At 35.9% G+C, this 24,100-nt stretch overlaps 1 protein-coding gene across 13 annotated transcripts in view; it reads right to left on the reverse strand.

The window, feature by feature from the left end:
• The window catches only part of MLLT10 (MLLT10 histone lysine methyltransferase DOT1L cofactor), a 143,538-nt gene that overhangs the window by 14,724 nt on the left and 104,714 nt on the right, over nt 1-24,100 (reverse strand). For all 13 annotated transcript variants that reach the window (XR_012774147.1, XM_075492677.1, XM_075492678.1 and 10 more), the window contains 3 exons: nt 22,261-22,439; nt 5,276-5,393; nt 3,841-3,913 (listed from right to left, as the gene is read on the reverse strand). Coding sequence is in view for 12 of the 13 variants with exons in the window: in XM_075492677.1 (XP_075348792.1) it covers nt 3,841-3,913; nt 5,276-5,393; nt 22,261-22,439 (370 nt within the window). In the remaining variant the exon portion in view is untranslated. The remainder of the gene's footprint in view (nt 1-3,840; nt 3,914-5,275; nt 5,394-22,260; nt 22,440-24,100) is intronic.

Consider the following 24,100-nt stretch of genomic DNA (forward strand, 5'->3'; position numbering starts at 1 on the left):
GAAGGCTTCTTTTGCATTGGATGGGACAAAATTTAACCTGTGAGCAAAACCAGATGCTCAGTGTATTTCTGACTCAGGATTCTGGCCTCATGTATGCATGGCCCCACTCCTCATACAGGACTAACACCAAAGCCCACTAAAAGTTGGTTGGTGTTTTTGTTTGTTTTGGTGGTGGTGGTTTGGTTTTTTTTTTTAATCAACTACAGTGAGCTCAGATTCAGATTCTTATATATTAGTTATTACTGTAAGTAATAACTATTGGTGCCATCACAGGATCACAGCCATACTGTTCTCCCTGTAGTGCAAACTTACCAACAAGACCACCATAGTCCCAGTACAGGACAACATATAGGGCTCAGGAAATCAGTGTGTTAATTATGATTAGCGTAATAAGCAGTGGTCACAGCACATTAGCTACCTAATGACTGTCAAGCATTTTGTAGGCACCAGAGCAAAGCGATTTTTACGAGAAAAGGTTTTAAGTAGGTGACTTAAGAGCTCTGTAAGTATTTATAAATAATTCCTCTTTTGCATACAGGATGAAAGAAGAAAAACACTTGTTAAAACAAAAAGCCCTGATGAATGGATGACCAGCGCAGTGTTTTTTGACACAAGATGACAACTCAACAGCATTTAACAGTTCAGCACAGACATGGCAAAAACAGCCTTAAAACTAGTTGTTTACATGATGTGCTGAAGTGATAAGAAGGAAGGTTTATGCAGAAACATTCTGAACAGATGTACTACACTCCACACAAACAACACACTTGGAAAAAAAAAAAAAAAAAAGAAAAACACAAAAAAAATCCCCACATGAAACCAAAACCAGAAAACAAATAGAGAAAACCACCACACAACCCCCCCCCAGCAACTTCTTTCTCTGTATGCATGCTTTTGAAGGGCGCAAAACGCTACTCTAACAGATTGCACCATTTGAATTCTAAATCACCAACAAAATTCTTGTTGGGCTTAGGACTGTTTCCTATCAATTTCAAAAAGGTAGAAACAAAGCAACACATGACTGTATAACCTCTGCAATCCTTCACTGGAAGCTGGGGGGGGGAGGGGGGGCGCGCGCGGAATCTAGATTTCTGTGTATCGCAACATTAGGCAATCCATCCCCTTCCAGCTGAACCCCTGCCTCGTCCATTAGACATGATACGGTTCCTCTATACTAGCGTTGAATCCTTATTCCAAATAGTATTTGATCATAGTTTCCGATAGGATTATAAGTGTGCTGTATCTGCAGGTCCGATGCCATCACTGAGATGGGAATCTCTTGTTTCATACCTTGCTTACTTTCACAACTGTTTTTTGTTTAAGTTTGGGGTACAGTTATTCATACTCTTACAGTATTAATTGTAAGCAATACTGAATTTAGATATAGGCATACATACATATTTCAATGCAAGTATTAATAACACATTTTTAAATCTAAGGTTAAGTATGGGGTAAAAAAAGTTTAAGTGCTACCTTGGGAAAAGCAGCAATTCCTTTGCAAAATGGAAACAGCTCACATATAGCAGGTATATTTATATTTCTCGTACTTTAAATATGACTTTAAATAAAACTTTAAATATGACAGCTTAAACATCAAACACTGTGGTTATATAGGGGTACAAAGATATAACAATATGAATTTGAAATGACCATACAGCTCATGAGTCACATACGTCTTCTCCAAAGAACTGCAATCAGCTGTGTCATCAACAGCAAACAATTGTTTCTGCAAGTGTTTTTATTTTAAGCAACTATTTGAAAATTACATAGTTCTTTCAGAGAAGTGTGTTATTTATGATTTTCATAAGCTTCAAAGGGAAGAGAGTCAGAACATGCAGAAAAATAATTTTCATAGATAAAGCAGGTAACATTCAGAGTTGCATTCAGATAGCAGATTTTTGAAGTTAGCTTTTTATTCACTATAAACCATATTTTAAGTAATCAGAGTTACTTATTTATTTAACTGGGGAAGGTGGGAAGTTACCTACACATTTTAGAGATGTCAACATATGTGTGATCTTTCTTACTGTGCAAACCAGGGGTGAAATTTGCTGACTACTGAACTTAATTGAATGGGTAAGTTTTCTAAATTTTTTCCATGCTAGATATTTCAGACTAAGTTTTTCCATCTTTCAATTTTGGAACTACAGCAGTGATTTCTCCCCCTCCCCTCCCCACTCCCCCTCCCCCCCCTTTGGCTTGTTTTTGAACAACTCTACTGCCAAGCAAAAGCTACCTCCTCTTTGCGAAGTGATACAGCTTCCATATGCTGAAGGAAGCTCTGCAATTGTGGACTGAGGTGGCCTTTGTATCATATAGTCCTCCTTTGCCATCCTCACCAAAACCAGCTGAAATTTGACCAATTTGACCAAGTGCTGGACTGCATATACCCTGAACACACATTCCGTAGAAGCATCATATTTAAGAAGTTTAGCTTCCCAAATATTCTACCTAAAGACAGCCTGAACCCAACTATGGCCTACTGCAAATTGTACAAAGTCCAGGCCTTTGCATATTAACTAAGAAGGCATTAAAACTTGTAATTACCACAACACATATGCATAAGAGGACTACTTAATATATAATCAAAAGTTCTGGAATTTCCTAGTTGCTGAGCGTTTCCCTTTGTAAAATTCTCTTAACTTACTTGTCTGTATATATACAGACATGTTCCTTATTTACAGAAAGATTTATAGGCTAATGTAAATATATGTATTTATACTGAGAACACAGTCTAAACTAATTTGTAAATTCTCTATTGTTTTAGAAGCAACACGTGCTGGAAAGATTAAAAGCCAGTTCATGACTAGGTAATAACACCTAAGTATTATAATGGATATTCTCACCCCATTTGACAAGAAGTCTTTAGATTAATCACTAAATATAATACAAGATCAACACCACCAGGCATGTACATTAAATTATCTAATTTGGAGATATTTATTATAAATTACTGTAATAAACACATGCTGTAACAATCAAATGCATTGTTACAACGCTGCATTTGTGTAACTACCATTTTCTAGCTATCCTAAAATCCTTTTCAAGATAAATCCCCATGGTTAGTCCCTAAGTAAAAAAATACAGTAATAACACTATAAAATCTAATTCATATGGGATCCAGCATGGAAAATAAAGCCTTTTAAAAACAAAGATTCACTTAAAATACACAGAAAATATTACTGAAGTATTTAAAACACAATATTGACATTTTAACAGCAAGTATATTAAAACAAAATAATGTGATACAATTCCAGCAGAATTCTTATGTCAAACTTCTGTAGTAGGGGTGAATTGCAGCAGAACAAAAAAAGTACTTCTTTTTTTCCCCACAGAGAATTGTTGCATATTTTGAAGCGGTGAGGGAAAGGTAAGAAAATATTTGTTTGAAATTTGTATTGATATTTAACTTCTTAGACCCTCTTATTCCTGTGATTGTTGTAGTCTTTAAGTCTGGAGGATTTTGGAATTTTTGCAAATATGACTAAAAATATGATTATGGTAACACATCTGAGGAGATAAGTAGTACATGTGGATTAAATGATAGAAAAATCCCTGTAAATCAAGTCTCCATTTCTTAAGTAAAGTCCTTCATTTGTAAACCTTATTTCAGTTGATATGAAAGTAAATTTTAGCACATTTTTAGCTATCTGGACATATTAGCATTTTTTTAGATGGATGTATCTATATAAAAATAAATGTATGTATACGTGCATGTATATATATACATATATATATAGGCTTTTAAGACACTTATGTATTACTAGCAAAAAGACAGTGAAGTTTCCAAGTCTTAAAACATTTCCTCTGCCTGCACTCTCCAATGTAAATAACGCTTACCGTGGTGAGAGACTTCCTCTGGGTGAACCTCCTCTGCCAACAAGGCTGCGGCTATTATCTCCAAGATCTTGATCTGCAGTGTAAATATTTCACAGCTGATAAATCGACTCTTCTTAGATAAGAGTTTTAAAGCTGATGTAGATATTTTAAAAATACCTTAAATCTCAACTTCTATCTGTAGTTACTGCTGAAGAGTGAATACGTAACTAGTTTAAGATTGCTGAACTGTAGCATGTAAGGTGTTGTCCTTACACATTTCTGAGGCTGTACCAGGCCATGGATTATGTTCACTTCTTTCATTCCTTTCAGTTTTACAGCACAGAAGCGTGGTTTGCATTTGCAGTACCCTCCCCTCAGCCACTTTTAATTTCTACGGTGAAAGTAATGAATCACAGCTGTGGACAGCTAATCTGTATGCTTATCACAGCAAATCCTGATGCTCTGTATTTTTTTAACACTTTGCATCCCAAAACAACTCGTAAAATATATAACGTATTAAACTTAGCGCTGCCACCTAACAAGCACACATTATTCTCCAAATTTACAGAAAACTTTATGAAAGCGTATAATTCACTAATTCCTATTTATAAGCAGAAGCATAGGAAAGTCCCTTGCTAAAAAGGTAGTAAAACAAACAAAAAGGGCCTCATTAAATATACGAAAACGTTTTGCTTGGAAGGACTCAAAAGGGTTATTTTCCCTATGGCCTCTCAATAAAATAACCCTATCTGCCCCCTTCAAGGTTGCCCTCCCCCTATTCTGAGTCAGGCGACCTCTGACCTCTTGGAGGGCAAAGACATGACTGATCCATTCTTGGTAAACTGCTAAACTCATTCCCTTCCCCCAAACAGGCATGACTACTACGACATGTCAACAAATCCTTACGGAGGGAATGAAACAAAGCAAAGCCAGCGGCTCATTAAAACTGTAGAGGAGAGCCAAGGGTACAAAATGCCAATCGGTAAATATTCACAAGATTATTAAATGCTGCAGAAGTTCTCTAACGGGATCTCTTTCACACGAAGTTGTATGTAATGCAATTTCATGAATTATGCAAATAAAGGTTTAAACTATTCACGACAAAACCCAGAGCTGTGTTACTCTCGTTGCAAAGAGCTCCGAACTGAACACATCAATCACGGAAGTCACAGGAGACATTGTTGCATTCCTGCCTGCTGATGGCTCTGCTTAAACATTTACATTTCAGACACTAAAAAAAAAAAAAAAAAAAAAAAAAAAAAAAAAAAGAAGAAGAAGAAGAAAAACCACGCTGTTCTGCAGGACAACTGAGAATTTACTTCCACCACGTAACAACTTTATACAGACAGTGAATAACCAAATGCTGAGCAGAGTTCAAAAATAAAATTTAACAATCTTTTTAAAAATACTTAAGCCTGTAAAGTTGTATGTTTGCCACCAGCAGCGGGAAGCTTACCTGCTTGGCTGTTTTCAGACTGAGCTATAAGTGCTGCCATTGCTGAATTTGGATTCAGCCTATTGCCGTACATGTGGGATGGAGGCAGACTGAGAGAAGATCCAGGTAGGGTGCTTGCCTGCAAGAAACCAGTTAAAATTTGAATCTTTTTTTTTTAAAAGAGGGAGAAATGCTGAACATGTTTTAAAGAAGCCTTCCTCATGCACAATTGTTAATTTTTTTGAAGTTGAATGCTTTTTAAAAACTGAATGTATTTAAAAGAAAAAATATTGTTTTCCATTTGTGAGTACAGAAATAGAATTGCAGTACTTTGAAAATATATCAGGTTTTAAAGTGTGTTTTACTTGTCGTTGGCAAGATCTGTTAATAAAAAAACCTTCTAATAAAAAAATTACTGCAGCAAATATTAAAAATACCCAAATTGCATTTTAACACAACCACCGTGTAGCAGGATGGGTAGACTTCCTTGCAATCCCGAAGTATGCACTCAATGCTAGGACTTAGTAGCATGGCGACCATGTGGTTATCCTACTAATTATTTAATCTTATTAAACCATTTACAAAATAAGGGCAGGTAGACAACAGATGTCTCACAAATGCTTGGGTTCCTTACATCACAAGCCGGCTGTGGAGGTCAAAAGGTCCAACTTTCAGCTCTATAGTTTAACTACACAGAGCCATATTTCCTTTGCTCGATTCGGTCATTAGTAAAACCTGCACACTATTTTGTTACTTCCTATTTTGATAGACTTGGAAGCCTGGTGTTTTTTTGTTTTGTTTTGTTTTTATTTTAAAGAACGCAAACAGCCATTACAAGTATGTTTTCTATACAATAGGGGGCTCGCCGAATCACAGCTTTGCCCTGACCCCATATAAGGAACTGTATTTTTGGCAGTTGGCCAGCTCTACTTATTGAAGAGCTCCCAAAGTTTGTGTTCATTCATGTTGCTAACCACAATTCTGAAGGTCTCTGCTGGGACTTGTGCCAAACAAGCGAAAATGAACCCTTAAACAGATGAAGCTAAGGAGGCTGGCCAAAATCTTGCATAATCCAACGCAATAAAAATACCTTCTTCCTTGGCTGCTTATGCTTTTTCCCTTTCGAAGAAAAGGTTTGTGTCAAATGCTGAGTTGCAGAGACAGGCAATCAAAGAAAAAAAGGCACGGCTGCTTATTAAAAAGGCATTTTCCTACCTGATAAAAAAAATTATTTCAGAACAAAGCAAAGATTGCAATATTGGGGGGGAATCAAAGATACACAACCTGTGTGATCACTGGTTTTAAAATGAATATTTTAAGAAAATGTAAACAGCCTTTACAAAGGAAACTTTTTTTGAAAAACGAAAAAAGAAGGTGAACAGTAAGGAACTCAATTTGTGGGACATTTTGACATGTATAACTGCACACAAGAGACAGGGGAAACATACTGGTTATTACAGCAAAATATTACAGAGTATAAACTATGTCTCTGGAAAGAATCACACACTACCATTAAGTTTTGGCTTTCAGCCAACATATTAAACTTGATGAATGGACTTTTATGAATTCACACAACTGTTTTCAATGATGCTTTATTTACTATATACTGGTGAGAAATTGTGCCTGATATGTACATTCTTCTACTGTCACAAAGTTAGAAAAAGCCACAAGTAATTACTTACAATGATCAGGACTTTTTCACTTTTCACTTTAAGGTATGTGCAAGATTGCTAGACACAGAACCACAGTTTCACTTCAGATCTGCCTGTTTTGTTTTGGTTTGGGTTTTGGGTTTGTTTGTTTGTTTTTTAAGAATTGCATGTCTTTAGTAGAATTAATCTGAATTAGTTGTCTTAAAAGTCTTAAAAATAACGCAGGCATTTCCACCTACTCAGGTATAACAGCTCCCAGAAATACAGTACATATTAGCACTGTGACACTGATGAAGGCAGCAATACTGCACAGCTCCTGCTATTTTCCTTAATAAATGCCTTGCTATTTTCCTTAATAAATGCCTATAGCATGATTATCATCATTATTGTTCACTAGCAACTATTATTCTTCACTAGCAATCTTCACAAAACAAACTTCAAAAACACTGTAGTTTTTCATCAAATTCTTTCACTGAGGAAACCTTACAGAATGGAATATTACAAGATTCAACCATTATTTGCTTCTGTACCTAAGAGACAAGACTAGCAAAATAAAAATCTATATATACTTTATTTAAATAAATTGGTTGAGGTTATGAATTCTACTAACATAGTTTGTGCTTTTTTTTAAAACTACAAACACCAGGTCTTATTTCTGTTTTGTTTTATAATATTTCTATAAAAGATTTCTCTTAATTCTAGTAAGCATACTGCTCACATTTTACACAGAAGCTGCTATACTTACTCTCACTCTGTGTAATTCACTGCAAGGCTGCTTAAAACTATGCCTTAGCAACTATATATTAATTTATGATGGCAGGGCAGCTATAATCAGCAAGGAGAATACATGTTTATTTGACTGAAACATGCCCAAATAGCTTTAAGAACTTTCTAAAAGTATCTAAGTATCTTGAAAGGAGATGCTAAACTCTGTTGAGTAACCATCACATCACAAAACAAAAGACATCAAAGGAATTAAACAATGTTTGCTAAGTGGGTTGATATAACAGATCAAAAGACTTAGCATGATTTAAACAATATCCAAGAACTTGAGTTTTTTCACAAGTGGTGGTTCACCCTAAACTTAACCCCTGTTTATACTTTAAAATAATAGTAAAGGTGTCCTACAACAGGTTGGAACTACAGAAGTTCTAGTGCCATCATGTATCCTGTGCAACTCTCAAAGGAAAAAGTCACATTAGTAAAATTGTTCAAGTCAGCTGGAGGTAAATAAAAAACTTTTTAAACACTTTTTTTAAATGACAAGAATAATGATTTGCGAAGCTTTATTATGTATGTGACGACTTCATCTGACAGGAAAGTAGAGGAGGTGGAGGAGCACTACATTATTTAAAGGTGAAATAGGAGCTTCATGTTTCACTCGCAGTCGAAACAAGCTGTAGCAAGCATTTATTAAAAATGCGCAATCATCCTGTCAATACATATTAAGGTCACAGGACTGAAACATGTTCTAAATGCAGAACTTTTAAAGCTGTAGTATTCTTTACTTCAACTGATTCTATTTAAACAGTCAACACAATACACGATCAAAATGTATGAACTAATAAAATAAAGAGACTGCTAAGTATTTATTTTGAAAAGGCAGCAAATTTTCCTGAAAAGATTTTAGCAGAAGGATTTAAGCCCATCTAGAGGTATATAATACACTGGTTTCATTTATGGCATGTTCAATAAATCAGTAAAGCAATAAGCAGCAGAGCAGCACAGAAGGAAGATGCACTGTAATTCACGGAATGCCTGAGTGCAATAAGAATAAATGATTGATATTTGATTGATGCTTAAAAACACTTTCTCTACAGCAAGAAAGAAAGTGCAAGTATATTCTTCCAATTAAAGAACAAGATTTGCAAGTTAACTAAATTTAACTCGTATATATAAATACCCTCCGAAATATTTAAAATCGGTTTATATTTGTTTGCATCACTCCAAAATGGTATTTTACTGTAACAGTATGACTATAAAGTTTCCCAAGCTGACAACTATTGGCATTCCTAACTGGACTTTTACTTAAATTTCCAGGGAAAACAGTTTCTTAATTTCAAAAGTTACATGTTCTTTAAGGAAAAAACCAAAGGGGAGAAAAAATGAGACAATACTTAGCCGTATACAATTAGAATAGGTCTCAAAAATTTGAGAACCTTTGAGCATGCCTAGTCCCCTGTTCCTTTCAAGTTTTATGCTATGAAATATTTTCTGATAACAGGCCTCATTTCTGTCTCAGCTCCACACCAGTAAGGTTTTAATACTCAGCGTGTGATGAGAGATGAAACCAAGTGTGAACAACTTTCAGGTCCCATGAGTAGGCTGACTGTTGAAGCTGTCAGGTTCAATTGCATCATTCCACATTATTCAATGCCCCAAACTGCTCCCTAATTGTTAGGGGCTTAACATATTCAAAACCATTGTTTAGGCTAATGCTGAAATGCCTACAGTTGAGTTTCCATAAAGAAAGGGGAGGGATTTAATTGTAGTTAAACCATTACTGAACTCTCCTCCTTTCATGATAGGACAACAAGGATGGCTGGAACAACCAATTCCAAGATGGCTTCTTAATCAGTTTATATCCAATCAATATCCCTTTTCCCCTCTGCTTTAAAAACAGACATTGCTATATTGTAGCTTTGCGTTATATTATGATGATGCTTTACAATTAGTAACAGATCACCTAATTACCTACTTCAGCCAATATCTATTTGTCAACAATAATTTCAAAGGTTATTTTTATTTCTTGTTTAAAATAAAAACATCTCGTTGCTCCTGCACTGTCGATATCCCTTGAAGTATGAGTACCAGCTTAATGTGGTTGGGGTCATACCATTTACCTGGTTGGGGTCATACTAGGCTCTTCATCACAGCACAATGCTGTGATAGAAAGTGCAAAACTACCCCTTGTTCCTACTAACACGAAGTAAAGAAATCAAGAGTGCTAGGTATCACCAACAGCTACTTCTTATGGCCAACCACTACTGAAAACAATATAAAAACATTTGATGCAGATGAAGTTTAAAGCTAAGTTTTCTGCAAGCTATTCTGCTACTCTTCTGAGAAGATGTTACTAATGCTTTCCATGCAATTGTCTAGCTTCATGGAATATGGAAGAAAATTCAAGCACTACACCAAATATTAACATCAGCTTACTTCATCTAGAAGTCATCTTAAGCGGATGTATTTTGGTTAATGGCAAGCAACATTTATCTGAACAATGTATTAGTGAAAATAACACCAAAATTAAAAGCTGCATTTCAATTAAATGAGCTTAGATATTCAAACATATTAATGCTATGTACATAATGATAATCAAAAATTGATAATATACATCTATATAAATTAATTGCTTTTCTTGAGACCTGAAAAGAGATGCCTATCAAGTGATAGCAGGAAAGCAACCTGGCCTTATGTTTCCAGCTTAACTTGGACAAGTGAAGAAAAGTGATTTTTATCCCTAGAAAGGCCAGTTACGCTATGGGGAGCATATAACAGTTGGCTTTTCTTGTGTATTCAATGCAATGGGAAGAATGTGCTATGCTTCCTTTTATCCTTTCAGTACTGCTGGTACCATATTTAACTTCATTTAGGAGATGTGGGGGAACCACTGCTACACATCGTTACTTGCCTTCTCTGAATTCTGTTAGCTGTTCATCTGGGATGGCAATACACACCCACAGAAGCACGGTCAGACTGCAGTTAACTGCAGCAATATAACCAATTTCCTAGGAAGCCCAAGAGGAAGTTCTGCCACATCAACAGCTTTTCATGCATCACTTTCTGCAACACAACTCTTGAATATTTTCAGCACAAATAAGGAATTTGCTTAGAAATCTTATCTAGACCTTGTTTCCAATGAAAAAAATCTCCAAATTCCTGTTTGTTTTCCTATATGCCAAGAAATACAGTTGGATTTGAGGACAACACAGAAAATCCTTAATAAAATACTGTTTCCCCGTTTCTTCTGAAAACCATCATATGACTTTTCAAAACAAACAGCGCAACACAAAATAATATTAAAATGCAGCATGATAAACACTTTGTATATTTTAACTAAACCAATACTTTCATTTACACCTTTTAAATTTGAATTTTGGCTTTCATAGTTATAAAGTTGAACATAATTCATTTTCAAGCAAACTATATTGACTTCTTGACTAAAACAGCCTACAGCACTATTGATGACTGGAAGCAGAAAGTGTACTTTTTACAGCTAACCTCACCCGCTATCACACATACATCACCAACATGAATCGACCCCAAACATCCACTGTAGTCTTTTACTCACTCATTCTACGAAAGCTGGGATTGAAAAGATAACCCATCCCATACCGCCACCATTCCCATCCAAGCACTCTGAAGTCCTTAAAGTTTGGGGTTCTTTTTAATATAGATAATCAAGGTGCAGTTCTACAAGAAGTGTTTTCACTAACTGGCTAAAATAAAAGACTTAACTGAAAAGCTTAATTAGGAGGCTGGAAAAGTTAAAATGAAATCAGAAAAAGGGTTTGTGATATCTTAGAAGAAAAAAAGCAACTTTTCAATCAAAAAGAGCATTAACTACAAATGTACACATTTTATAATTAAAATCTGTCAGGAAAACTATACGTGACATAAAATCATCCTTTTTATGTTACTAGCAAAAATAAATACTTTGAACTTCTAGCTGTAATGAAGATTCTTGCTTATGAACAAGCAAATAATCAAATACTGTCTTTGAGAATCAATTGTTTTGATTAAACGTACAAATAAATCCTTCAATTAAATGAAACCATCTAACCTTCAAACAGCAGCACTCAAATATTTTCCAAGAAGGGCATGAATGAATGCAACTGGGAAACACAGTGGGATTTGAAAGGCAAAATGAAAAATTAATGGCACACCTACAGAAACTAATTTATACCTCTGTCCAGTGTACAACAAGGGCACATCAAGTCATTAAAAACCACATGGGTAGAAGGCCTATCTTCCAATAATGTGAAAAAGCTATAACCTCAACTGTACTATCAGTTTACTCATCTCTTCCATGTTAACTAAGCTGGATATTATATAAAATTTTAACCAATTAAAATCTATTTATTTATAAACTAGACACACAAAAAAACCCAGTTGTACAAAAACTTACTAGAATGCTAGCTCATTAAGAGGTCTTGTTTGTTTGTTTGTTTTTGTTTTCAGTTTTGGTTTTTGGTTTTTTTTTAAAAAAGGAGGCTTTATAGAGATAAGACCCTGGAATTCCTCCACCTCCCCCACAAACCTAACTGAAAACAGAGCTATCATTTCAACACAAATCCCTTTTGCCTCAAGTTTGTTCCTCCATCCTTTCCACCTACCTCTGTCTTCATAGTACTTAACCTGTATGTGCTCTACATAGACAATGGAAGCAATATCTTACCCAAGAATCCGTTTTCCTTCAGAACATTAACCTACATATCAGGAATCACGATTTCACTCTCATATTAACTAGCAGAAAGGATGACTTGATTAGGAAGCAAACCCAGTATACCCATATAGTAATCTATTTTCTTCACGTGAGTATTCCAAAGAAAGCCAGACACTCATAACATGGCAAATAATGGATCTGAGAGAAAAGTAACTACTTTCAAGATCATCTATAATTTCAAAAATAGTAATAATAAAGAATCAGCCACTTATTCACAAACACTGACATTTTAACTTTCTAAATAAACCTCAATAGTCTTTGCTACTTAAGTGATGAAACAGACACCTACAGTAGCAGAATTACTGCTGTGTAAAAATGCTTGCAAGATTCTCAACATTTTATACAAGGCCTATAAGGACACTGCCCCAGCAATGAACTTTGCAGCTTGTAACAAAGCATACACCATGTAAACTTGAAATCTTTTTCAAGTCATACCTAAACATTTGGCTTCATCTAAATATTTTTTATTTATTCTTTCCATTGCATACAGACTAGAAAATTTCACATTTTTCACATTCAACACCATTACTATTGTCTGAGGCAGCTAAATTGAAATAGTGCTACACTCAGTTCAACGAAGAGGTCAATGTGCCTCAGTTGCCTGGAGACTGATGGTTGCTACAGCAGCACCAGATAAGCCAAGCTAAATAAGCTTCAGCTTGAAGGCAGAAAACATTTATTGCTAGACCGAAACATTGATGCAGTTGTCTCAGCATGCAGCACTGCGCAAAATCATGCAACTGCTTTCAGACTACCTGTATACTGCATAAGTCTACGTGAAGACAATCTTACTGAAGCAAGAGGAAAATGCAAAAAGTAAAGATTTTAATTGGGCTAAATACTAGATCACTTGCAACTATGATTCCTTTGTTCTTCTAGTTGAGTCACATGTTAGAAGGAATTTTCCCTCTGGCTGTAAATTCTTCCTCCTTGCTACTCTCCTCCACCCCCACCCCAAAAATCCTCAGTTAGACTGAATGAGAAGAAAATTAGATTTTAACCCGTTTTGCCTAGAAGTAACAAGGAATTAAAACAGCTTTTAAGCGACAAACAAGAAAATTTAGATGGTAAAACCTCTACTAGCATGGTTCTTTTACATTTTTAATTTTGCAAGACACTTAAATTTAAGTGGCTGTGACACAAGTACAGTTTAGTGATTTTGGAAGGAAAGTCACTATTTTGCATTGACATCTTACACCACAACACCAAACCCCCCTCTGTCTACAACATACTGAGGGATGCATTTAGCACACTTTCTAAATCTCCCAGTGCTAGCAATTTCCTGTGGCAATGAGTCCCAACGATGAGAAACATATTCTATTAAGAATGACTTATTTTTGTTCTGGATATGCTGGCTTTTCCTTTTATATCTTTTTCTTAAGTTATGAGATAAGGAGAACAGAGTAATTTCAGCATCCCAACAGTCTGTGATCCATGTTGATATTTTACCTTTGACCCAGTGGGTAGGAACCTCTTTTGAGAGATCTTGTCATCAAGAGGTGTTTTGATAGTCACATAAAATATGTTAATTGGTTTTCATATATCCACCGTTTCTATTGATTAGAGAATTCTAGTACCACAGTAAGGATATGATTTCGTTTTTCTGGAAGCATGCTCCTTAAACTATGCAATATCATGATCTCCAGATGTTTTATTATTCTCTTTTCAATTACCACTTATATTAAAGGTAATACAAATCATTTTTAGAAAGACAAATGCTGAAAATACAACCAAACTGACCACAAATTTGTAAAACCTGTTACTTTTATGGTGGATCTTAAAAAAATAAATAAGAAAACCACAACACACCATGCTCTGTATGGCAATGTATAAATTGAACTTAAAAAATAAACTAAGAGAACATACAAAACATACTGTTTATCTGCAGGAAAGATCACTTAACTATAGATTACATCAAATGAACTAGTATCAGTGAAAGGAAAAGACTGGTACCACCTGGTGTCGTGATCACCAGAGGAAGCATATTTTGGAGAAATTTAGCAATACATTAACATTGTCATAAACCCTGTCTATGCTTTACATAAATGACTGATTTCTAAGGGGCGAGAGGTTTCACCACAAGGCACCCACCAGTTACTAGCTTTGCAGATATGCAGTACAAATCTATACTATCTGCATTCTGGACTTCATAAGAGCTATTCTGGCATTCAACATCTAAACTATTTCTATATTAAGAAACAGCCTTCAGGAAGTGGCCTGAAAAAATGTAAAAAGACCGTAAGGGTCTTCCTAAATTATGGAAATAATCTCTGATTACATGTCATGTAATTTACCATAATTAGGATAAGTTCCTTTGCATTGCAAGAAAGGATTATTGCTTAAATAAGTTTGTTGAGATCATTTCAAAGTCTCTAGTTTTAAGCCTTAAGATGTTCTGATCCAAAGGTGTCTGCAGAAGTATTACACTAAATTCTTAACCTCAGCCTTTACACATGGTTGTGATGTGTACCTTTGGGAGGGAAGCAAAAAGCTCACTTAAGCAGCCAACCACCTAGTGCAGGTTACTTGGAAGTCTGAGATCGTCACATCTGTCATATCCCAATGTCCTAGAACCGAGGGCAATTTGTCTTTTTTCGTGTATTCATTCTACTCCCCAAAGAAAAGTTTATTAAACACTGGCCGCTAACGGACCTGCCATTTTCTAGAGTACCCACAGAGAGGATGGCCCAGAAACTTCCCTTAAATGGACTTACACTTTCACCTGCCCAGCTCTAGCAAAATTTAGATGTTTAACCTGAAACTTTCCTCCCTTCCTCATGTTTACTTTAAGCTGAATATTTAATTAAAAAAAAAAAAAGGCAAGAAACAGGGTCTGTTTCTCTGAGCAAGACTGGGAAACAGAAGTGGACGGAGGAGTATCTTCCTTGGCCATACTAAATTTGAGAATATGACATCCATAATTTGAGGCTACAACTGCAAACTTGGCAGCAATATCAATCAGGTATGTGCATTTTACTGTCCTATAAAAATGCCCAAATCCTCCTTCTGAAGACTTGCAAAAATCCTCTCAACTTGAATTTTCAGCAAAGACTACTTGTTGAAGATGTCCTCTCATATTCCTTCATAATTCCACCCCTGTTTTGGAAGGTACAAACAAGATTGCTCCCAAAACTGCTCCTAACTTCTCTGTTGATAAGGACAAGAACTAAGAATACAGTTCCTTTTTTCTGTGTTTTCACTTATTTTCCCATGGGTGCCAGAACAGAAAAGAAAAAGGAGGAGAAAGTTCCCTTGATAGCATGCAAAATAATGAGCAGACTTAAGCTATGACAAGAAAAAAAACCACTAAAACAGGAAGCCAAAAATATGTAAACTAGTGATGCGGAGAAAGAGCAGGGGACTACAGAGATCCAAAATTAGGGACTAAATTAATTCAGAAAGCGAGAAAATAAAAACCACAGGACAGAAGCATCTGAAACATCAGGTGCCCTACATTCAGAATCTGAAAAGATCTCAGGATTCCTGAGCTTTCACATTCCTCTACTGTTAACAAATAACTCCAAATCTATTGAAAAAAAAAAATAAGCCTTATCTCCTTCTAAAAGCTGGATCAGACAAAGGAGGATAACCATCACTATATGAATGCTAAAGAAAACCCTGCTGTTTTTCTACTGCTCCTGATGGGAGTAAAGCCAAACAAACTTCAGAAGAGATAATGGAAGTGATTAAAGCAAACTTATTTCACTTAGAATTGCAACTGAGTAGCAGCACCTACCTTCCCAGTTATCACATCTCCACCATGGAGGCAGTAGTTCATTACACTGTGTTGAAGTAGACCTATCATGCCATCACAAATACATCTTGGACTAAAAAGACTAACGAACAGCAACTATTCAGTTTCCCTATCTCTGTGCAAGCCATGAGGACTGCTGTTACAGATACTTCTTGTCCTTTTCCTTCTCTTATTAGCTGCTGCTGGGGCAAAGGAAGCACAGCGCATAACCTAAGAGATGGAAACTTATGAAGAAAATAAAACAGAAGCTGCAGAGGAAGAAAAACAGCTTAACAAAGAAAGAAGAATCCACTAGCAAAAAACATTTTTCTCTCTGTCCAAAGAAAGAGAAAATAATCTTTTGGATTGTATCTGTAAGACACATTAGTGACAAGTAAGTGCAGTATTGCTTGAAATTGCCTCACAGATGTGCTTATTACAGTCACTAAGAGCACAGATCCCATCACACGGGAGAAGAAAAAAAAAATAATTTACAAAGTCACAATTTGATATTAAATTTCCAGAATAAGAATAAATCCTGAAAATTTCTGAATAAGCTGAGATTACTATAATGCAAAGATCATACATTACTGAATCATACAATACCAGCATCAAAGAGTTGATGAGCTACAAGTGTTTAAAATAAAAGGCTGGATGTCTTTAAGAAACCACTACATGCCATTTCCACTCCCACTAAAAATACTACTGAAATGAGATGACAAGGTATTTAAATGTATTTTTTTCTTAAAAGAAATACAGTTTGAGAGATGGCTTTAATAATCAATGACTGGAAGAAAACCCAGTCAAAAACCTTTACTTCCATTTCTGCAGTCTGATCCTGTATTCTGAACGTAGAGACACCAGAAACAAACAGCCACAGAGCACTAGAGCAGGGTAATTTCACTCATTGAAGTCATTAAAAAGAATAGACAGCTCAACCAATTTCAATCTCAATCTTGACCAAAGTAGCAAACATTTCATTATAAAACACTACATCTACTAAGTCAAAATTAAAAAAAAAAAAAGAAAAAAGAAAGAAAAAAAAATTGAATCTATCAACCACTATTTCCTGACAAGCAGAAATCAAATCCTGCTGTACAATACCAAAAGATACTGAGGCACCCAGGTCACCGCTTTTTTTATGAACGTATATTAATCACTAAGAATAACTCATAAGAAAGAGCAATACAGCAAACTGTTACAGAACAACACAACAGGCTGACAGAGATTTCTACTATAATTATGAAACACAAGGAAATCTTTGAGGTAAAACTGAGCATAGGACCTCAGAATGGTGCAACGTGTGACTTGGCTTAACAGGGAAAAATTAGGACAGTATTCAAAATCCAAATGCAATAAAATCATTTTTCTCAACAACACAGCACAAATTAATATTAATGCAAAAGTTAAAGGCATGCTTCTGAGAGAAACGACAGTAGTTTGGGATATAGTGATTTACTGTTATGCAAAACAGGCAGTACCAACAAACGTGTCAAGAGGATCAATTCACAGAAAACCAGGAGCAAATATTTGTGTGAGCTGTACCTTCTTTCCTGTATCCCTTTTTTCCTATATTCTTGCAATTGTTAAATGCATCGTTATGCTAATAAAGCCTCACTGAATTAAGCAGCGTAACCTATCTGAGACTATGCCCAAGACTTATATAAAAGAGGAATAGGATGCAAAAAAAAAAATCTGCATTTCCAGCAAGTGGCATTTTTACGAGACCACCGATTCCCACCTGGTGAGGAACACCAGCATTTAAATTCAGTTATGGCACAGCATGGAACACAAGCTAATAATCTCTTCTGGATTTATTAGATTGGAATAAAAATTATGAGTGGCATGAGGGAGAAGAAAATGAGACACAAAAGAAAAGGTGATTGCAGCAAGGCCCGTACTGTGTTTTTGTCTTTAAAACAAACACACACCACAGTATGGGAACTATCATAGTGGACAACAGAATAAAAGAATCAAAATCCAGGATTTTCAGGTTGGTTTTTTTTAAGCTTTAAAATCAGTGTTGTTTAGTTGTTGAAGGAAAAAGCAGCACTTGGGGGTTTTAATCACTGACGTTTTATATGGGCATAGCAGTTACTCAAAAATAATAAAAAGGCATAGTAGTATTACCTAGTTTTCTTACTTTAGGACAGTTGCTTTCAATTGCTTGCAAGTTTTCTTAATACTACGAACAAAATTTTCTGTATTAGATGTCTACCATAACCTCCTAATCAAAATAGTTCAGCCAATTTTGAGACTAATTCTATGGAAATATATTTTCTTCCAAGACCTTCTCTTCAGAATTTCTTAACACCCTTGCTTTAAAAAAAAAGGATGCAAAAAATCCATCAAATTTGACAAATTTATGATGTCCCCAAAATCATAATTACAAATGCCCAACAGAGATCTACGAAAACTTAACAGCTGAAATCTCAGAGGAGTGCACCTTAGCAGCACATCTTTGAGGCTATTCTAATTTTTAGTACTATTCCAATTGCGCGTCTGCCATTCTGACCTAATAGCTGAGCAACCAAGGTTTGGGCATACTTGCTCTCTTAACTAATAGTTTAAATAAAACCTACTTTTTAACTTACTACTTTTTATCTGCTATAGAGGCACAACCTTAACTTAACTTATAACCATTGTAAGTACACCTAGGATCTTGGTTGATTTTCTTTTAATTAGGACACTACACGAAAAACACATTAGCACACCATTATTTGAAGACTTCCTTGGTCAAGAGGTGGGTAAACACTGAGAATACATCCACAAGAGCCCAGTAAGCAGACACAGCACTCTGATGAAACTTTGCAGAACTAAGTAGGTAAACCCTAACCCCTGAAGTATAATAAGTCATTTATGATGACTGCATGAAAAAAAACAGTTCTCTTGAACTGGAGAACAACTGCGTGGTAAAATAGACTCTCTTGACTGAGTCTCTTCAAACACTAGTAAGGACTTCATGAACTGAAACAGAAAAAGACTCCCAGACTCCAGGAACAACAAAGGCACATTACAGGTGGTTGTCACGATTTAGTGTGAATCAAAGACTCTTCCAGCAGGGAGACCTGCTTGGTATTTTCGAGTCTTGAAAGCTGGGAAAAAGCATCTAATCTGCCTGGTACAATGACAGAAGTAGCACCAATACTAAACCTCAACCAGGACATGAAAGCACTTAATATTTTAAAATTCACAATAGAAATCCATCTTCTTTCTCCTCCATGCTAGAAAGTACTCTGTAAACTCATTTTCCGCACGAATGAGGAAGACTGTGGCCACGGACCTTAAAGCCAACCGACTGTTCACCTCTTGCCACTACACCTTCTTTGTAAGTTTCTCTCAAAACTGCTAAGTCAGCAGGGTAAAAAAACCAGAAAGGTGATAGTTAAAGCAATTTAGCCTCGACTGGAAATTTCCATTGCCTACCTGCTGGGTGTTACTGGATGCCAGACAAAAAGGAACAGTCCCAGTCTAACTGCAAACAGTGAAGAGAGGGAATACAGAAGGAAGAAAAGACTGGGACAATAAATATAGGTGTCTTGGTTGTAGAACATAACTTAAAGACATGTCATGCTGCACAGCTTATCTGAGGCATGACGTTTAGTTGAAATATCAATGTCTGTGTAATGGTTGAGATGATGGAAGGACCAAGTTCAAATTTATGCACTGACACCTCTGATATAAGAAAAAACAAAGATTATGTCTTTACCAATTTCCAACTGGCAGACCCTAGTTACCAAAGTGTAGTCCTAGAATCACTGAAGCAGCACAGGACTTCACTAATTCTCTGTGCAAACACAGGATTTCCCTTTTAAGGCTGTCAACCAAAATTTCTCACCATTTGAATGTCCCTTTATAGTTCAGAACCAAAAGACTCTTTAAATGGTAGCACCTGTGAATAAGATCCTGATAAGTAAATCTATGACCACTTGAAAACAAGTTAGGTACTGAGGTAAGATACACGACACCAGAACACCAAAAAAATCCAACACATCTCCAAAAAAACAGAGCGAAAGGAAGGACAGGAGTTTTAAGCACTTAACCTATGGGGGGCTCTCCACTTCAGCTAAACACTAAGAGAAAGTGCACCTCCTAGGGTATAGTTCACCTTTTTGTGACAACATGAGGAAAAATATACTATTGTATTTCTGTTCCTGTCTGCTAAATATAGGCTCTGTCCCATTGCTTTTTGAATCCATTTATCCTCTGACAGAGTTTAACAAATAGAAGTGATGGTGCACAATTCTTGCTTATTTAACTTTTCCATGTAATTTGTGATTTTACAGACCTTTCTCTTATCCCATCTCAGCGTCTTTTTCAGGCCAAGAGTTCTACACTATTTACTCATTCCTTATAAAGATGCTGTTCATGTTGCCATTGTTCACTACCATGGCTCTTCTTGTACCACTTTTGATATCTACTCTATCTGTTTTGAATAGAAACTGCCTTTTCCCTTTAACATTAATTTCATTTTCCCTCTTACCACCTTGTCAACATAGGCTGGTGAGGTCTTTCAGCAGTTTGTGACAGCTGATCTTCATAATAGCTCATTGCATAACCTAGCATAATCAGCAAACTTGGCTTCTGTTCCTCCTCCTTTCCCTAGATCATTTATGAATACATCGAGCTGTACAAAAGGCCATAACGCTGATCTTTCAAGACTCTGATGGTAAACCTCTCTACTGTGAAAACTGAGCATCTACTTGTTTGGGGTTTTTTTAAATCTTTTAATCTGCTACTAAACTATGACACAACCTCCTCCCCTTATCTCCAGATTGCTCAATTTAAGTGTCTTCAGTGAGTTATGTTGTGTAATACTCTTTGAGAATTTAAAAAAAAAAAAAAAAGAAAAAAAACCCAAGCCACACACAGCCGAAAACAAACACCTAACTCCAATTGGTTGTGATTTCCCTTCACAAAAGCTATATTGGCTCCTCGCCAAAGCATCATATTTTTCATTCATTTCTTTAAAATAGTTTCTATCAATTTGTATAACAGACATGTCACCCAATTTTGTGTGAAACTGGCCAACAGGTTCCAAAGTTACAAGACAGAAGTCACACTGGCATGACACAGGCTTTATTTCTTTAGGAAACCAGTCCAGAAGAATTATGTAAAAATATGAACTGCCACCTATAGCAATAAAGTGTTCTTTGATATTGAAATGTATTCTATGTTGGCCTGCATATAGTGTTTCTGCTATACATGTACAACGCACACATGCACGTTCACGTAAACGCATACAAGTATTTATGTATTAAGCTTGATTTTAATTCTTCAGGTTTATATCCACTATCTTAAATCACTGTAGACTCTATAAATTAAAAGTTGATGGCTTATATGCACACAAAAAAGATACATTTGATATACTCATTGTAAAACAGATTCCCATCAGAAAATGAAAAATACAAGAAACACAAAGTATAAAAACATCACGTCCAGTACGGTATTCCTTCATACTTTAATCATGGTGGCTCTCTACAACTATAACTTCGTACTCTCTTGCCTTGATAAATGCAATCTTGCCCAACTTAAATTCATACAAAATACTACCATAAAGATATTTCTTTCTGGTTCATTACTTGGACTACGTCACCCTTCTGCACTCCTCCAGTACCTCCCTTATCCCTCTACCATCAAACATGAACTATATACCTTCATTTGTATGACCTTTCAAATACAAAACTGTAACATATATGTAAACTTTCATTTGCTATCAAGATGTCAGCCTTGGCCACCTCTTTGCCAGGGCTAGCCTTAGTTGTCCACTTGTCAAAGCTCCCAAATAAACCCCTCTGTTCTTTAACTGATACCAGCATTTTTGCATGAAACATGCAAAACTTTATATGTTTTCCCCTTTTAAATCCTTTCTTAAAACATTGTTCTGATAACAGACATTGGTTAGAGCACTGATGAACTGTAACCAGCATTTATGCTACTAGTCATAATATAGTCATTATTACTACACACTTCCACAGACCATTTTTAACAATCTACGTGTTCTACAAAGATGCAAAAACTATGTAATATTATGGGGAACTTCTAACCACTGTAACGTTTTCATAACAAATACAATGTTTATTAACCTATTTTCCAAACAAATTATGTTTAACATTGAAAATAAGCAGGTCAATAACATGGTTTGCTGTCTTAAACTCTTGTGATAGTTTACCTGAGTTGCAGCAACAACAGTAGTTACAGAAGGCGCAGTTGAAGGTGATAGAGCTCCCACTTGCTGCAAGTGGCCTGAAGCCTGCTGAGGTAAATGAGAACTGGAAACGGGAGTGCTAGATCCTGAGCCAGATACTGCATTTGGAAATGATACTGCTACATCATTGCTGCTAAAAATACCTGAAAAAAATTACAAAAACAATTACATGTATCTCTCTCTCTTCCCCTCCCTCTGTTTTCTAGTAACCATGTAAATATGCAGTAGAAAATTAATCAAGACAAACAAGATCACTTAATACATAATGCAGAAAGTTCCTGTGTTGAAATTCTAACCATGCTGACTGATAAAAGTGCTCTCATCATTTGACATTCTACAGTTCAGGGAACACAGATTGATTCAGTTCTAAGTTTTTGTAAAACATGTGTGATAAATCAAATATTTATGTGCATTACAAACTGCTCAAATATTAACAGTAGCAGAATTTTTGGCTAAAATGCCTGCCTTCAACTGAGTCTGCAATCAGAGTTTGTTCTTTCAGTGAATTACTGTAAAAGTTAAAGGAGATAAAGAATGAAGTATTGGGCTATATAACTGAACATACACAATACAAAGGGAAAAACACTTTTTAACCTTAAAGTAAAAAATGTTTCTGAACAACATACATTTGTCCAAAACTGTAATTTTGGCAACTAAGGATTGCTTGCGTATTTTCAGAAAAATATTGACAGCAAGTCTGAGGACAAAGTACTCAGATTTGCTGGTAGAACTTGTGGTATTTCATTTATTCACAAACTAAAACTCCATCCGTGATCTAAGAATGCTTGACTAACATTTCTGCTAGAACAGCCAACAAGTAAATGACTAAACATGTTAACATTAGTCAGACTTATACGTTAGCAATTTAAATAGGAAGAGTTCATACCCCTCTGTGAAGCCATTACTTCTGTTCATCTACATGCAGGGTAAAGTTCATTATATAGGTTGGGAAAAAACCCTACTGACCAGAAGCCCAGGACAAGAAGTAGTACCTGTCTATGAAACTGTTAGGCTCCACGTGCATTAGATAAGTGAGCTGTCAGCTGGCCAAGGAATATCAAGCATGGTAGCACTGAACTGCAGTTAGAGGAAGAGTGCCACAGGGAGTAAACAGAAGTAGAATGAACATGGTTAGATCAAAAAAAGCAACAGAACTGAAATGCCAGTTAGAAGGCAAAGGTGGAGCTAGTTTGTCACTCATACACATAATGATTTGAAGAAGGCAGTGACAATAAGAAGATACGCAATGTTAAAACACCACTCGCCACCCAGCAATCCCTCTGAGCGCAGGCAGTCAAGGGAGACTAACATCATCCAAACACACACATAGTATGCAAACACTGATGCATCTTAAATTCCCTGCCTCTATTAACTGTCAAGAAAAATGGAAGAGAAAACCAGCCAGACCCAGTAGAGAAAGAAGATATGAAAAAAACAGCTGAAGACACATTCCAACAACACTTTTTTCCTGCCTAACCGAGGTTAGTGACTTCTTATCATCTTCTCCCCAATCTCTTCATCATAGCGCAATTCCATACCTGCTCTGCTTTTCTACTGACCTTTGTATCTTTTTCCATTTAGCATGCCTTCCTGAGTCATCTTCCCCTCCTTTTTTCTGGTCACCATCCCCAAAATCTACAGTTATGGCATTACTAGCAGATAAGATCCTTAAAGTGATCACTTTGTTACAACCATTCTCCAATTATATCTGTCTCATCTAACTAGACAGTAAATTCTATGGATCCTGCTCTAGATTTGTCCTTACACACCACCAAAGTGAACATTATTAACAGCCTTGCTACTG

This window comes from Mycteria americana, chromosome 2 (genome assembly GCF_035582795.1).
Source record: "Mycteria americana isolate JAX WOST 10 ecotype Jacksonville Zoo and Gardens chromosome 2, USCA_MyAme_1.0, whole genome shotgun sequence".
Taxonomy (NCBI): Eukaryota; Metazoa; Chordata; class Aves; order Ciconiiformes; family Ciconiidae; genus Mycteria; species Mycteria americana.